Source organism: Peromyscus eremicus, chromosome 9 (genome assembly GCF_949786415.1).
Source record: "Peromyscus eremicus chromosome 9, PerEre_H2_v1, whole genome shotgun sequence".
NCBI classification, from domain to species: domain Eukaryota; kingdom Metazoa; phylum Chordata; class Mammalia; order Rodentia; family Cricetidae; genus Peromyscus; species Peromyscus eremicus.
The window spans coordinates 7,926,909-7,943,217 of NC_081425.1; the positions used below are offsets into that span (position 1 = coordinate 7,926,909).

Consider the following 16,309-nt stretch of genomic DNA (forward strand, 5'->3'; position numbering starts at 1 on the left):
CTACATGAGTGAGTCTAGATTTTAAGTTCCTTTTAGTTCATTAAGGTTTACGTTTTTTCTCTTCTCCGAGAGCCTCATTTGACCCTTCTTTTCTCCCCTTATCTTTCTCTGGGACTGTCCACTTCCTGCTTAGAGATCAGATGTAGCATCTCAGCTGTCCTTCTCCCCACTGGGCCTCTAAGAATCCCTTCTCTAATCCATCTTCTTTACAGTGCTCAACTGATCTAAAACAATACTCCCACCATGTCACTCCAGTGCCAACAACCCAGGATGATGACCTAATTCCTGCCAGATTCCATCTGAGGACGTCCAAGATCTCCAAAAATCCAACTCCACCCAAGCTGCTCAATATAATTTTCATCACTTCCAAATAAATTCCTGTCTCTGTTGTCCTTTACACACCCGCTATCCACTCCACCCCACCCTGAATTCCACCTTCTCTTGCCACACCCTTGCCAAACACTGCCCATCCTTCAAGGTTTCTCCTTATATTTGGCCACTTCATTCTTTGATTCCTGTCCTAATAATCAGTAGTGACCTTTGAAATTTATATGATCCCCTAAACATGTTTTAAATCCTAGGGAGATGATGACAAAATTTAAATAGTTCTCTATTTTGTTGAATGATTTATAATTGTTTTTACACTAGCACAATACAAAAGCAAAACTCTAGGAATAAAAATTTTCTGATGTACATGGTAATCACCTGGCTATTGCTAACCAGACATTTTCAGAGTATTGATAATTCATCCAACCTTACTTCAGAAATCTCTATCAGCCACACTGCAATCTTCTGCTGACTTACTGATGATAGTGAGTTTTGTATCCACTAAAAAAAAGACAGATAAAGTATGCCAAAGTACTGTCTTTGCCTTGGTAGGCCAATGAATGACTCCTGGACATTTATTTCTCTTTTAATCTCTCTCTGCCTGGTCCTCTCTCTCCCACCCATTCACCCACACTGTCCATGAGCAACCACACAGTGATGGTTATGTAAATAACAATTGATTGATTGGTTGATAATTTTAGGTAAGACCTACTGAATCTAAATATTTCATGATCCCTTCCACAGCTGGTCACTACTCTCATTCAAAATGGTAGCTCCTCTCTTCTTGTGTTTATATTCTTCCCTTCTAGTAATTTCTATCAAAGAAGTCAAAGCAAGACTTCAAAACTGTGGCCTATCCTGATGGAAATACTTCTCCAAGGGCCCTTAATACTCTCACATTAAAGGCCAAAGCCTTAATAGGGAGTTCAAAGCATTCCGGGCCCCAGATGGTCACTTAGGTTGTATGGGGAGAGAAATCGGTCCTTTTAGGCATGAATTCTTCCCCATTCAACAGTCACCATACAGAAAGTCAGGAGGTCACAGGATCTTTCAGCCTGGAGCTGGATGAGCAAACAGAGAAAGTCCTGTGTGTGTGTGTGTGTGTGTGTGTGTGTGTGTGTGTGTGTGTGTATACGTGTGCGCGCTTACGTGCAATGGAACTTCACAATATGATAGAAGTGTCTAGGGCAGAGAGTTGCAAAGGGCTGAGCGTCTTAGGGTTCTAGTCCCAGAGTTTGCTTTAGCCATGGCACTCAGGACAGGCATAATTCACACAGGATCCTAGGCAGGCAGGTCCTAAGTAGGTAAAACATTCCCCACCACTCCACCCCCATCCCCTCTTTAGGTGATTTACACTTAAAACAACTGAGTGTGTAAACCTTGAGTTAGCATCTGTAAACATTTCAGTCAAAGGGCCAAGCTGATAAACATAGGGCTGATATGCAAGGGTCTATCTTTGGCACTCCTACATTGCTAATCTAGCCCTTCGGTTCTGATTCTCTGGTTTTTCTTTCTCACACATCTCTTCTCACCACAACCCATTACCACAGGTTCTGGAATTCTTCTCATGTTTTCCAGTGTTCTCATGGACTGTCATATGTGCACGTTCCTCGGTCCCCATCCTTACTGATAGCTTTCCATGGTTCAGATCGCACTGCATTCCCTTAATGGTGGACATCTAAGACCCTCCATTTAGATGAAATGATCCCATAACTATGCTACACACTTATCTCAGCTGGAATGACTAAGTTTTCAATGATGCCCTGAGTTTCTTCTTATTTTTCCCCCCCGCTGGGATCAAAGTTCCCTGAACTGCAGAGCAAGCACAAAGCACAGGGGATTACACACAGCACATACTCAATAAACACTCACTGCCTACACAGCAAAGTGCCTGAAGTAAGCCAGATGCTGCTCAAAGGTAGACTCGTTTCTATGTTCCTTGTTACTGTTTCAAGAGTTCGAGAGTAATGGTAACCAAGTGTCATTAAAACTCAGATGACTTTCATCCAGATTATTACAATTTAGAAAATTTTATCCAAGACTTACCACTATGAATTCATTTATTTACATATTTTCCAAACCAGAGATTTAAACAGTTTTGTTCTTGTTTGGCTGGTTGTTTTCTGTTTTTCTTGTTGCTCTTGTTTAATTTTTTTTTTTTTTTTTTTTTTTTTTTTTGGACAGGGTGTCATCATGTAGCCCAGGGTAACCTAGAACTCCAGCTCCCCCAGCCTCAACCTCCTTAGTGCTGAGATTACAGGCTTACCACATCAGAATTGGCAATGCTTTTCAAATGGTGCTGTAGAAAACACTGGCAACGGGATAATGCTAAATAACTGATATGCTACTTAAAGTTTCATTATATGCAGTGAAAAGATAGGACAGCCATCATAGAGCCTTCATCTAGTAACTGATGGAAGCAGATGCAGAGACCCACAACCAAGCACCAGGCTGAGGTTCAGGAGTCCAGTCAAAAAGAGGGAAGAGGGACTCTGAGCAAGGGGCATCAAGATCATGATGGAGAAACCTACAGAAACAACTGAACTAAGCTGGTGGGAACTCTTGAACTTTAGAATGACAGCTGTGGAGCCTACATGGGACTGGACTAGGCCCTCTGCATGTGGAAGACAGTTGTGTAGCTTGGTCTGTTTAAGGGACCCCTGACAGTGGGATCAGGATCTAGCCCTGATGCGTGAGCTGCTTTTTTGGAGCCCATTAGGTACAGTGGGATACCTTGCACAGCCTTCATGCAGAGGGAGGGGCTTGGAACTGCCTCAACTGAATGTACCAGGCTTTGCTGACTCCCCATGAGAAGGCTTAACTTTTCAGAAAAGGGGATGGGTGGGTTGGGGGTGTTGCGGGGAGCAGGAAGAGGGATGAGAGAAGGATCTGTGGCTGGTATGCAAGAGAGAAGGATCTGTGGCTGGTATACAAAATGAATTAAAAAATTTCTTAAAAAAAAGATATTACAGCAGATTTTGGCAGATAAAGGAAGGTAAGATGAAGTAACATCAAAATTTTGAAAATATTAAAACAGTTGTTTATAATGGCTAGATAGCTAGAACTCTTCAGAGATATGTAAATTATGGAGGAATTGTTTAATTTTTTATGTTTAAATAAGACAGAAACTAGGGTTAAACCATTAATCAACAATTATTTTACTACAAGTTTTACAGAATAGGTCACATAACAGGAAAGAACAATTTTGTATTTTATGAATGTCCAGAAGTTTAAATACTACTTTTTTCCTTATAGAAATGAATAGAATCTTTTTAAGCACAATATTTTAAGGACAGAATGCTGTGTACTTCGAGTCAGTCCTGATAGTGGCCTACATTTCTAGTCACCAACTATTGAGAGATAATTCAATTAAAAGAAATGGGTCTTATGTAGAAAAAAAAAGTGTGTCAGTCCTTAAACAATGAGAGATTATTCTCTTGGTAAGTCAGCTGAGCTACCTTTGTTTACAAGGAGCACTTTCAATTGACTCTTAGATCAAAAATCTAATAAGAGGACTGCCTAAGAACCTGGACTTCGGATGGCTTTGATACCTGGAAATAGAGCAATTATTTTAGAAATCTACTGACTTGCCAAACCATAGAAAGAAAACAATTGAAATTCAGCTAATTCATTCATGACTCACTTTATTCATTCCGAGGACTTTGAGGTAGCCATCCATTGACAAAGTAGAGGGCAAAGGTCAGAAACCTTTGCCTAGGGCAGAGAAATGGAACTTAAAGTTTATCCAAATCTAAGATGTTGAAGACAGCTATGAGGGAGTAAGAATGACCAACACTGTTTTTCCACTTATGTTACTGTGACATCTACATGTGAATGGAAAAGAAAATGAGCTAAAAATCACTGAAACAAAACCAAGACTATTATGTGTTATATATATATATAAAACATCCATATATATGAGGCCAGAATATAGACTGAAAACACAAGAACACTAGCAGATATGAAAAAAAGTCCCATTTTCACAGTAGATCTTGACATAAGTATTTGATAAATTCACATCAAAGACATGAAGATAGTTCAATGCTTTCTTTCTTTCTATTTATTTAGCTACTTATTTATTTTGGGGTTTTTTTGAGAAAAGGTTTCTCTGTGTAGCCTTGAATGTCCTAGACTCACTCTGTAGACCAGGCTGGACTGAACTCAGAGATCTGCCTGCCTATGCTTCCCAAGTTCTGGGATTAAAGGCATGTGCCGCCACCACCACCCGGCATTTAACGCTTTCTTAATGTCCAAAAGTACCCCAACTCTAAACACATCTGAGAGAGAAAGTAGGGTAAAGCACATATTAAAAAAGGTTTTAAATTGTGTTCTATTCTGTGAAAGTAGAATTTTACCCTATTCTCTGGGTAATGATCTATCAAAAGCCCTGTTGGACTAACCCAATATCCCAGGTTTTTGACTAAGCTAATATTCTAGTATACCCGGTACTCTGAAAGAAACCAATGCATATATTTTATATAACCAGATAGATACAATAAATGAACTGGAAAAATGATTTGGGAAATGGTAGATGTTACAACCCAATATAAATTCAGCATTCACAACTTACGGGAATCCATAAATAGATGTGTTGGCGCACAACACACAACATACACACAAGAGGGGCAAAGAATAGGTCTTGGGTGTATGAATTCAACAAATGTTGAGGGCTTCATTCTACAAGGCAATGGGCCAAACTCGAGGTTCATGGACTCTCGAGCCAGTACTCCTGGGTTTGAGTTTCCTTCTAAGACTTGTCAGCTGAGTCACCCTTGGGCGGCTACTTAAGTCTTCACTGTCATCTTTTTATTTATAAAACCTATTCTAACTTATTGGAAAAACTGAGTAAAGTAGTATTTTCTTTTGAAGTATTTTTGTATTTATTGTTATTGTATTATTGTTTCTGAACCCTTGTCTATGTGTATACATGGGTGCCATGGCCCACATTCGGAAGTCAGAGGACAACCTGAAAGAGTTCGCTTCTCTTTCCACTGGGTGCGTTCCACCAGTCAAACTCAGGTCGTTAGGTTTGGCAGCAACCACTTTAACTAGCTGAGCCATCTGGCCTGCTTAAGTATTGTGTATAAATAGGTGATGGGCACATAATTTCTATATATGAAGTGTTAAACAAAGTTACATTAGATAAATAAAGGAAAGAGGAATCATGTTAAGCTAAGAAGTTACTCTGAAGTATGAAATATTATAAAGATCTCAACAAAGCTAAATACAAGAAATTCTAAAACAACGTTCTCTGAATTCTCACTTATATGGGTGATATGTTTCACTGTGTGTGTGTGTGTGTGTGTGTGAGGAAGAGGGGTCACAGTGTGAGTGTGGGTGTGAGTGTGTGGGTGTGAGTGCGTGGGTGTGAGTGCATTAATGGGTATGAGTCTATGAGTGTGTGAGAGTGTGTGTGTGTGAGACTGTGAGCAAGAGTGTATATGTCAGAGTGTGAGTGTATATGAATGTGTGTGTTGCTAGGACATAGTGAACACCATGCAAGCACTCTACCCTAATCTGAACCCCAGCCTAAGCAAGTGCTGTTATCTGCTATGGGACTCTTTGAGATGCTTAGCACCAGCAAGAAATGGGGATTATGAGCCTTGAGGGAAGAGTGAACCTTTGATCAGAAGGTCCCTTACCAAGCTCCTGATGCTCTGAGCTTAGGATCTTCCCAGCACACAGAACAAGAGAAAACAAGCAAGGCCATTGTGAAGGCTTTTGGCTTGATTTCTGGAAACACTCCTTGTACCACAGGAATTCCCAAGTATTAGAATGGATCGCTAAGCGGGGCTCCAGAGTCGGCTCCCTTGGAGATCTTCCAAGGAGGAGAGTCTATCTAATTTGCCGACATGGGTTTAAAATCAAGGCTGAGTGAAGATTGATGGTGCCAACTCCCCCTCTGAAGGCACTTCCTAAGAGCTAAAGTTTATATATTACCTATAGTCCCCTCTGATAGTCTGAAGAACACCTCTCTACCCCGGGAAGAGAAAAGGGCAACATTGTTTTACAACTGTGAGCCTGGAGTAAAACTTTAAAAAGGTTGAGATTAAATATAATATCCTTTTTCCTTCTCAGCTATTCCACTAAGCAAGCTACTCCCAAACATGGTTCAACTGGAACCTGGAGTTGGAACAGCGGTTCTTTTAAATGCAGGTTTCCTGACAGACATGCCATTTCTCCAGCAAACCACCGGACGTGTAAGCAAGGCAAGGGATGAAAAAGAGTTTAAAGAAAGGGTAGCCCCCACACTAACTCTTACCAATACTAGATAATTGAAGGTAAATATTACCAAGAGCTAGGGAGGACAGGAAGGGTGCGTTTATTTAATTGTGATTATTCCAAAAGCAATAGTAAATGCAATTTACTTTAGCACTGTGTAAAGTTTACTTTGAAAACAAAAATACGCTCCCCCAAATAGAAACTCTTCAGTTATCTTACAATTCACTATTTTCCTATCAAATGTGCCTTTGACCCCACGGGAACATGGACCTTGGTCCTGCCAACCAGCATTGGATGACACTGGGCTTAAGGTAAAAAGTCCTCAGCTTGCACTCATTCTTGGCCCAAGTGAGTGTAGGGAGGTGGATGTATTTTCGGAATTCGGAGCTATTAGTAGTCTGTGATTTTTAAGGCAGTAGGGAAGACAAAAGATATACAACAGACAAAACACTCTGCAGCTAAACTACTTCTGAAGCATGTGCACAGCCACTGGGAATGTTCTCCAGCAAAGTAATTGGTGACTACAGAAATTATTTACAATGTGCTTCTGCACTCTGATAAGTCAGGCCCCCGGAAGGTGCTGAGGGTCAGTGCTAGTCTCCTGGGAGTCTCATTACATACTAAAGAATACCGATGCAATTTAAAAATACTTAGCTGTTTTCTTCTTGGAGATATCTTATCTGAAATCACGTTGGGAAATATGTGTGTTTAAAAGACACAGTTTTAAAATGGCCAGATTAGAGGAGAAAACGAGTTCCTAGAAGGGATCCCTACTCCAAGCCTTTTAAAAGTTGAATTTCCTGAGATTTAGGGAGTTAAAAAGGTGAAGCTGATCCTTATCAATTAATTAAAAAGAATGAAATAACAGTAGACAAAGGGAATGGAGGGTTAAGAAACTTAAGGAGCTGCAGGCGCAGTCCCTTTCTAGTCATTGATTAACAAATTAGGGAGTGCTGGCGTGGGGTGGGCGAAATCCCAGAGACTAAAGAGTAGTCTTATAATTCACTACAGCTTCTGCAGCCTTCTTGACCCAGGGAACAGAATGCCTGACTGTGAATTGAAAAAAAGCTCCTTCTACATAAAGCGCCGCGCTGTTTGTAATGTATGAGCATTTTTCCCCCTTTTGGCAATTCCCAAATTGATAGAAATGTGTTAATGGTGATGTAAGTAAAGACCCTCATTCCTAGAGTTTGGAGATCGACCTAATAAAGCAGTAATTCCACAACGTATTAAAACTAAGATGTTTTAAGATATTTGCAAGTGTTTCCCATCACTCCACCAGTTCTTTGGCAAGACGCGGTCTGGTGGCGATCCAGCGATCTGAGGTCACTTAGGACTCCAGCTACCCGGTTTGAGCAGCCCGCGCCCTCACATCATCTCCAGTCTTCCCTGGGTCTCTTTCAGCTCAGTTCCCACTCAGCTAAAGGATTATCTGTCCCCTACACGGTTCATTCACCGAGCCCCAAAGCAGCTCGGGTTCGGTTGGAGCTAAGAGCCGGAAAACACACACCCAGGCTTCAGCACTAGTTGGTGGAGCCCGAAGGGCCGCACACTCGGGCTGAGGGTAGGGGCTCCAGAGCTCGGGAGGAAGGAACGCCTGGGATCGGGCGAGCCGCGGACCGCGAAGTGCAGACCCCGGAGACGAACGCCCCCATCGGGTCACCCGCTTAAGTTAGCGCCGCGTGCGCCCGCGGGCCGGAGCTCGAGACCGCGCCGGGTGGCCCGGTTGTCTCCCCAGCCCGAGTGACCAACCGCAGTCGGGGAAGCACTGGGGCACCCTAACGGGAAAGCCCGCCCCAAATCTGGAGCAGACAAGACTGTGAAGCACCCCCCCCCCACCTCCCCTGCCGCTACAGCCCCGGGGCTCCAACATTCAGATCCTGGGGGCCGCCGCAACGTGTCCCCTTAGTGGCCGGTCCCCAGCCCAGGAGCCGGGCGCTCGGTCCCCGGGAAGGACCTGGAGAAGGGAGAGATGGAGTAGAGGAACCTCCGCGTCTCTCCACCGCCCCCGCCGGCGCGAAGGCGGGAGTGGAGAAGGCGCCACTCAGACGGTGGCGCTGAGAGAACTGTGGCCGCAGTTCTCCCAAGTTTGCCCCGGCGAGGGGGATGCGATGGGCGCCCCGCTCGGCTCTCTGCCTTCTCTAGCAGTCACCTCTCGACCGTCCCCAGCTCTACCGGCCCGGGCCGAGTCTAGGCCAGCCACCGAGGTGGCCCGGCGCGGGAGCAGACGCAGAGAGCGAGGGAGGGGACGAGGGTGCTCCCGCGTGTGTGCACACAATGAGGCGGCCGGCACGCACACCTTCCTCCCGCCGGAGAAACGGGACAAGCCTCAGCCGCCTGGATGCAGGGACGCGGGGTCCCTGGGAGCCACCCGCAGAAAGTGAGCACCAAGTGAGCAACAGGGGGGAGGGAGAGGGAGCCCCGCCGCCTCTCGGGGCTGCAGCGGGCCCCGGGCCCGCGCCCGCCCGCCCGCGCTTACCTGCGATCTCCTGGTAGGGGATGTCCGCTAGGCTGAATCCCTTGGCACCGTAAGCCTGGCGGACCTCGCTACAGCTCCGAGCCTTCACGTCCGCCGCGGCCGGGAGGGACAGCAGCAGCCCGGAGAGAGGAAGAATCACAGCCCGGATCCAAGAAGGCATGGTGCAACGTGCAAGTCCACCTCGGCAGCCCCCAGCTCCCTGCGCGCTCGCTCTTCACCTTGCCCCTGGAGCCGAAAGCCCGCCAGAGCCTGCGGCGCGCTCCTTAGCCGCTGCCCAGCGTCACCCCCTTCCGCCAGCCGAGGGGACGAGGCGCGCAGCTCTCTGGACTGCGCTCAGCAAACTTTTATAAGCCAGATGGAGGATGGCAAGCCAACCAGGGCTGGCTTGGGAATGCAGCCGGCTCGGCTAGCCGCTCGGGTAGAAAACGGTGCGAGAAAGGCGAGAGAGGAGGAGAAGGCAAAGAAATGTCTTTTTTTCTTTTTTTAAAATACCACAGTGGGGGCGTTCAGAGCAGCGGTCCGAGTTCCGAGCCGCAGAGTCGTGGAGCGCTGCGAGCTCGCCTGGCCAGTGTGTGCGACGAAGGTGGGACCGCGCGCCGGCTCCCCCCCGGAGGGAGATGGACAGGCCGGCGCGAGTGTGTGCGCGCGTGTTTGTGGGTGTGAGCGCTGGGCTCTCGGGGAGGAGTGTGCGTGGAGGTATGTGATGGAGATGTACGGGATCCAGGGGAAACCTCAGCTTCACACAGACTGGGGGAGCCTGTGCGAGTCTTCTTGAAATAGGAAGAGAGAAAATCCTGGAGACTGACACTGGAGAAAGGAGGGAGGGAGAGAGAAACGTGCTACCCAGTGCACCGCCGAAATTCAGAGGCAGAGTCAGCCGCAAAACCTGGAACGGATCGCGAACCATTAGATAGGAGGGGAAAGATTAGAAACGCAAGGTCCCTATTTTCTCAATCACTTCACAGTCTCCACACCCATCCCAAATGCTACCTTTCCTGACATAAATAAACCACAATAAAATGAAAAAAATGTTTGAGGCGGGTAACTGTGATTGCGCTATGTTTTTTTGGAGATAAAGAACATCGCATTTCCAATTGTTGCTCTTGCTACAGTGTAACTAACACAAAGCCAGGGAAGAGATAAACACAGAAAGGAAATCTGGGAGCGTAGCAGAGCCACCTCTCTGGGTGGCTAGCTGCTTTCTGCTTTTCTCGGTGTTTTTATTTTCTAAAAACAAGTAGTGAATGCACATATTAGAGAGTCATAGTTCTTTACTCCCCTAAATCTCCGTCTCTGTCTTTCTCTCTCTGTCTCTCTGTCTCTGTCTCTGTCTCTCTGTCTCTGTCTCTCTCTCTCTCACACACACACACACACACAGAGAGAGAGAGAGAGAGAGAGAGAGAGAGAGAGAGAGAGAGAGAGAGAGAGAGAGAGAGAGATTTAACCTACAAAACACTTGATTCCTAAATCACTAGGCTTGGGTTCTCAGTGTGTGGAGGTACAATAATAGCAGAAGGTAAGGCGTGAAGTGAAACACTGGGAAGGGCATGGAGTCTTAACCTTCTCTCATCAGATACTCTCAACACACTGATCTTATCTTTTTCTTCCAAGTTTTCAGAATTCTCAAACAGAGAACCTAGTCATTTTCTCCTTCCAGTTCTGTGAAATGGGATCAAAGAGGAGATTCCTGTTTAACTAATTTCCGTGGCCTTTCTTATGCTAATGAGCATGGAGATCCTGAAAACGACCAATCAGAAAGAAAAGAAGAAGTAGAAATCCTGTTCAATAGAGTTGCCACGGGGACACTGTTTTCACAATTCTTGAGAAATCCCTGCAAGGTGAGGCCTAGTTTTGTAGAACTTGACTGTAAACCTGCAGGAGGATGTTCTCCTGGTGGTTGGTGACCAGCAAGACTCCTGAAGTCTAAATCCTTCTGTCTGCCTCTGTCATGGGCACCTTCATCATCATCATCCTCATTCAGTATATCTTCCTCTCCAGTCAGTCCTCCTTAACCCATCATCAGTAAGACTTGGAGGAGGATTTGGGCTTGTTTTAGAATTTAAACTGAAGCTGTACCTAGAGTGTAGTAGAGTGCCTGCTTCACACGAGGATGTGTGGTGTATCCCCTAGAACTCACACATGCCAGGACCCGTGAAACAAAGGAGGAGGAGTCAGCTTCCTTAAAGAGCTTTAAGTCTATGGCAGTCCCTGTCTCAGAGAGGTGGGAAGGGGGCTGAAGAGATGGCTCAGCAGTTAAGAGCACATACTATTCTTGTAGAGGACCAGAGTTTGGTTCTCAGCTCCCAAATCATGTGGCCCACAAACATCTGTAATTCCACTTCCAGAAATATGTGACCCCTCTGGCCTCTTGGGGCTCCTTCACTTACATGTGCACCCACACACAAACAGAAATTTAAAATGACAAAAATAAACCTTTTCTTTCAAGGAGGTAGACAGCAATTCTGAGGAGACACCAGAGGTTGTCTTCAGAATTCCACCTGCATGTGTGTTCTGGCAAACACATATGCATGAAAAAGACAGATGAGATGGTTTGTGATTATTTAAAGATTGGCTCATCATTTGACATTTAACGAGCAATCCATACACCTATATAGCAGCAGGCTGCTGTAGCCATTGTAGACCTGTTGGAAGGCTAATGCATGGGAAATTACTTGTTCCCTCAAACATAAATAGATGAACTTAAATTTACTGGGAAGGGTCAAATAGTGTGGCATTGGTTTGTGAACTTTAGTCATGCCAAAGAATTAGGGAATTTGCCTAGTCCACTTACTGTGTAATACTGCATTGTTTGAAGTAGGGTTAAAAAAAACAAAGTTAGAATTCTATCTGGGGGCAACACCTTAATAGGGGTGTTGAAATGAGCACATGGTATAATAGATAAATTCATAGAAAAGACCTGACTAGAAATAAGGGGGCACCAATGACTTAGAGCTTGAACCCCAGCCACCACGTTTATTCTGGGCACAGTAAGGAAAAAGAAGATTGAAGAATATTATACAGAGGAAGCAAAGACAGAAGCAAGAGAACTTCAGGAGGAGGTACCCATAATACTCTGTCACCATGTAAAGGATTTAGGTATTTGAGACGTAAACTAGGAGGTTGGGAAATGAGAAGAACATGAGGATATGATTTGAAAAATGGATTTCTATGATATGGTGCTTGGCTTGGTAGACAAGAACAATAATTGAAATCCTGAGGTTGGTCCTGTTGGAAATACATGTTATGGGCACTAAGACTCCTGTTTCCAACCCACTTTCCCACCCTGGCTGGTTTTCAGAACCCATGGAGCCGTAATATAAATGGAACGTTACAGACTTCAGGTTTTAGAGAAAACAATTTGGTCTTCAACAACCACAGGTGCAGGCAAATTGGGCAGCCTCTGTCAATCACCCTGAGAAATGTGTGTGCAGGCCCTTTATTCACCCCAAGGGAAGAATCTCATTGGCCTAAGTCACTGTTGGCCATCCTTTTTCCTGTTCAGTTAAACAGTGTTGAGTTGGAGTGGATGAACCATTTTTGACCAAAATGATTTAATATGAAATTTCTAGGAACTATTTTCCTGATTAAAAAGCAAGAGGAACATGAGAGCTGACTAGTTGAGAGAGTTTACTAGTCTTCCAGGAGATCCAAGTTTAGTTTTCAGCACTCATATCAGGTGGATCACTGGATCACAACTACCTGTAACTCTAGCTCCATGGAATCCAATGCCCTCCCCTAGCATTTGTGGGCCTATACACACACACACACTCACGCACACAAAACGATGAAATAAAATTTGCTGGCTAATTTTATGTCAACTTGACACAGGCTAGAGTCATCTGAGAGGAAGGAAATTCAATTGAGAAATGTCTCTGTAAGCTTGGTCTGTAGGCAAGCCTGCAGGACCTTTTCTTAATTAGTGATAGAAGCAGGAGGGCCCAGCTCACAGCAGGTAAGGCCATCCCTGGAATAGTGGTCCTGTGTTCTATAAGAAAGCAGGATGAGCAAGCCATGAAGAGCAAGCCAGGAAACAGCACCCCTCCATGGCCTCTGCATCAGCTCTTGTCTTCAGGGTCCTGCCCTGTTTGAGTTCCTGCCCCAAATGCTTTCAGTGATGAACTGTTATATATGAGTGAACTGACTTCCTTCAATAATGAACGGTGATGTGAAAGTATAAGCCAAATAAACCCTCTCCTTCCAAGTTGATTTTGGCGGAAATACTCAAGGTTCCTGCTTTCCTATTTGAATCACCACTCCAGATCCAGACCTCTTCTTACATAGTCAATAAGCATCCTGCTGTTTATGTGTACTACCATTTGGGTTTTCTGCTTTTTCATATGAAAGCAGTATAAACACAGACACCATTCTAAAGTCTGAACAAGAGAAACTGAGGAAGAGACAAATATAAGAAAACAAATTGGAGGTAGCACTGTGGAATCCACGTCGGGAGATTTTCCAGCATGGAGCAAATTGCAGTGTACATCCAAGACAATGGTACAGGAAGATGACAAAGAGGTCTCCGGGTAACCCCAGAAGCATTAGTGTCATCCCACGGTGCGTGCCAGGCCACACAGAATCACGGGTAAAGGGGGCAGGAAGAAGATGGAAAGATCAGGTACAAAGGCCGAGTGCTTTGACCATGAAGTCGGGATTTCTGTCAGTATTCAGGTGGGCTTTCCACAAGAAGCTTCTAGACTTTAGAGAAGCTGACACCAGATATCAAAGGAACTGAAATGCAATCTTATTTCCCCCAGTAGATTCATTTAAATTTTTCCTTCTCTTTTCTATACTACCCGTGTTTTCTACAGGAAATTCAATTTTTAATAAGTAAAAAAGCATGGTTTTGAAATGAATGTCGTACCTTTAACATGAGTGTATTTGATATAATTTCCAGAGTAAAATAAAATTCTTACCATTATCTCACAAATGTAAAACAAACAGCTATTAACATTTTTCTGTAGAAAATAAAAACTCTAACCTATGACATTTTTTCTTGTAGCTTTTTAAGACTTGATGAAATTGTATTAGAACCTCAAAAATTTTAAAAATACATTTTTAAAAACTGGGTTGGGTCAAAAGAAAAACAAAAAGCCACCATTATAAACTTTAAAATTGTTTTGCTCAGTTGTGTTATCTCATGAATGAGAAACTGGTTGAATTTTACTTTTTTTTGTGTGTGTTTTAGATCGAAGCGGATAAATAAGTTCAAATGGAATCGTAAAAAGCAAGGGAATGAACTGTGAGTGTGTCTATTCCACATCGTAGAAATCAAAAGTGCTGAGTTAACCTGCCTCTTGAAAAGCAGATTTTTCAAGGAAAACAGCATGAGAAGCTTAGCAGTGGCTCTGCATTGCACACACAGTGGGAGGTTGCTGGGTTACAGAGAAAGAAAAGGTAAACATGGGGGAATAATAAGCAGAAAGAGTGAAAACTACATTTCATTGGATGATATACCAAACACTAACAGTTCTAACAGTCCGGTGAACAGTTCTGGAGTGTTAAGTATGTATCTAATTGTGGCATGAATCTTAAAAGTTTTTATTAATAAGATCAAACCCAAGGTCAGTTATTGGGGTCAATGCTGGTAGATCAGAGAGACAGAAGAAGCCACAGCTACCTCACCTTGCCAATTCCTCAGCTGGTCCTGTTTCCTCAGACTAGAAGCCTCTGTGTCCTCATCCCAATGGCTTTCAGCTGAACTGCTGCTAGAAGCCTGAATGCTTAACCAGCCAAATGCTTAACCAGGTAAATGCCCTTAGTTTCTGGTCCTCACACCTTATATACCTTTCTGCTTTCTACCACCACTCCCTGGGATTAAAGGCATGAGTCACCATGCTTAGCTGTATCCTTGAACACATGGATTTCTGCCTCTGGAATGCTAGGATTAAAGGCGTGTGTTACCACTGCCTAACTTCTATGTTTAATATTGTGGCTGTTCTGTCTCTGACCCCAGATAAGTTTATTAGCATGCACAATATTTGGGGGAACACAATATTACCACGTCTAATGCTGGTAGACACCAATAGAAATTACATCTTTGGTGTAGCCTAGAACCTGTGGGTTTCCTGGATCCAATGGGAGGGTATAGACACCAAGGACAACGGATTCTTCTTGTCCTGCCATGTTCCTCTAAGACTCTGAAGACAGATTTAGTTAGCTTCAGAGAGGGGAATCGTGTAATCTTCTTGATTCAAGTTTGCCTAATAGTCACGACAGGGTTTAGCCAAGAAGACTGAAAGAGCTGTAATTATTTAACATATACCAGAAACAAAGACAATGAGAGTATTTCATATATTCATAAGCACCACTCATATTTACTTGAAATATTACTATCAATCATCTAGAAGCTATAAGCAGGAAATATGTTCAGGTATCACAAAGATTTAAAACACTAGTTCCAATTTTCCATATTTATTAATGATCCAAGTATCTGCCCTCAATCAATTCTTAAGTGATTTTTATGCTTAGGATGTGTCTTAGGCTACTAAATCCATTTAAATATTAAACAACAAAATATTTATGCTTAAAAATGCTGTTAACACCACTATATGCCTTGAAACAATCTTGGCCAACGTGATACTTCCTTGAGTGTCTTTTATACCATCATTTTTTTCATGAGTAAGGAAAGGTTTCCTTTGTATTTGATGGCTCACAATATTAATAGACTCCTTCAAGACTATTATTATTTAAAGGTCATCATGTGTTTTGGAAGCATCTCCAAATCAGCTATGTAAACATAAGATTGACACAGATGAAAATCTCACAGCAGATGCATCAACTTTCATCTCTGTAGCTCATTCTAAATTCAGACATGGGTGCTGTGAGAGACAGTTCTGGGGCTAAGCAGTGAGTCTGACACACCTAGATGATTGGAACCAAGCATCTTTGCAGTCATGACTCAGTCCTTCTGCTTTTGTGAGAGATGGATTAAGCTTCGCACAGTTCTCAGATCATCTGGTGCCAGGAACAATGTCATTCCTTAAAGGCAATTGCTGCATATGTTATAGACTCCCATCAGTTGGATACATTTCCTCCTTATAAAAATCATTTAACAGGTATTAAAGGCCCTAGGTTAATAACCTGTCATTAATTATTTCAACACAAAATAAGCATGGTGACAGACTTAGTTTTTGGGAAAACAACAAAGGATGATTCACAGACAAAATATTACTATTATTAATTTTTTTAATATACAGGTGTACAATCCTTTACTTATTTTCTATGGAAATTTAGAAAGTTGGTGTTGCATTTATAATGTGTTGCATTTATAATGACCAAGCT

General features: G+C 43.5%; 1 protein-coding gene across 1 annotated transcript in view; it reads right to left on the reverse strand.

Annotated features, from left to right (window-relative positions):
• Gpc6 (glypican 6) overlaps positions 1 to 9,951 on the reverse strand; it is a 1,034,707-nt gene extending 1,024,756 nt beyond the window's left edge. The window contains exon 1 of the mRNA XM_059273217.1: positions 9,029 to 9,951. Coding sequence (XP_059129200.1) covers positions 9,029 to 9,188 — 160 coding nt within the window. The 5' untranslated portion in view covers positions 9,189 to 9,951. The remainder of the gene's footprint in view (positions 1 to 9,028) is intronic.
• Between the last annotated feature and the right edge of the window lie 6,358 nt (positions 9,952 to 16,309).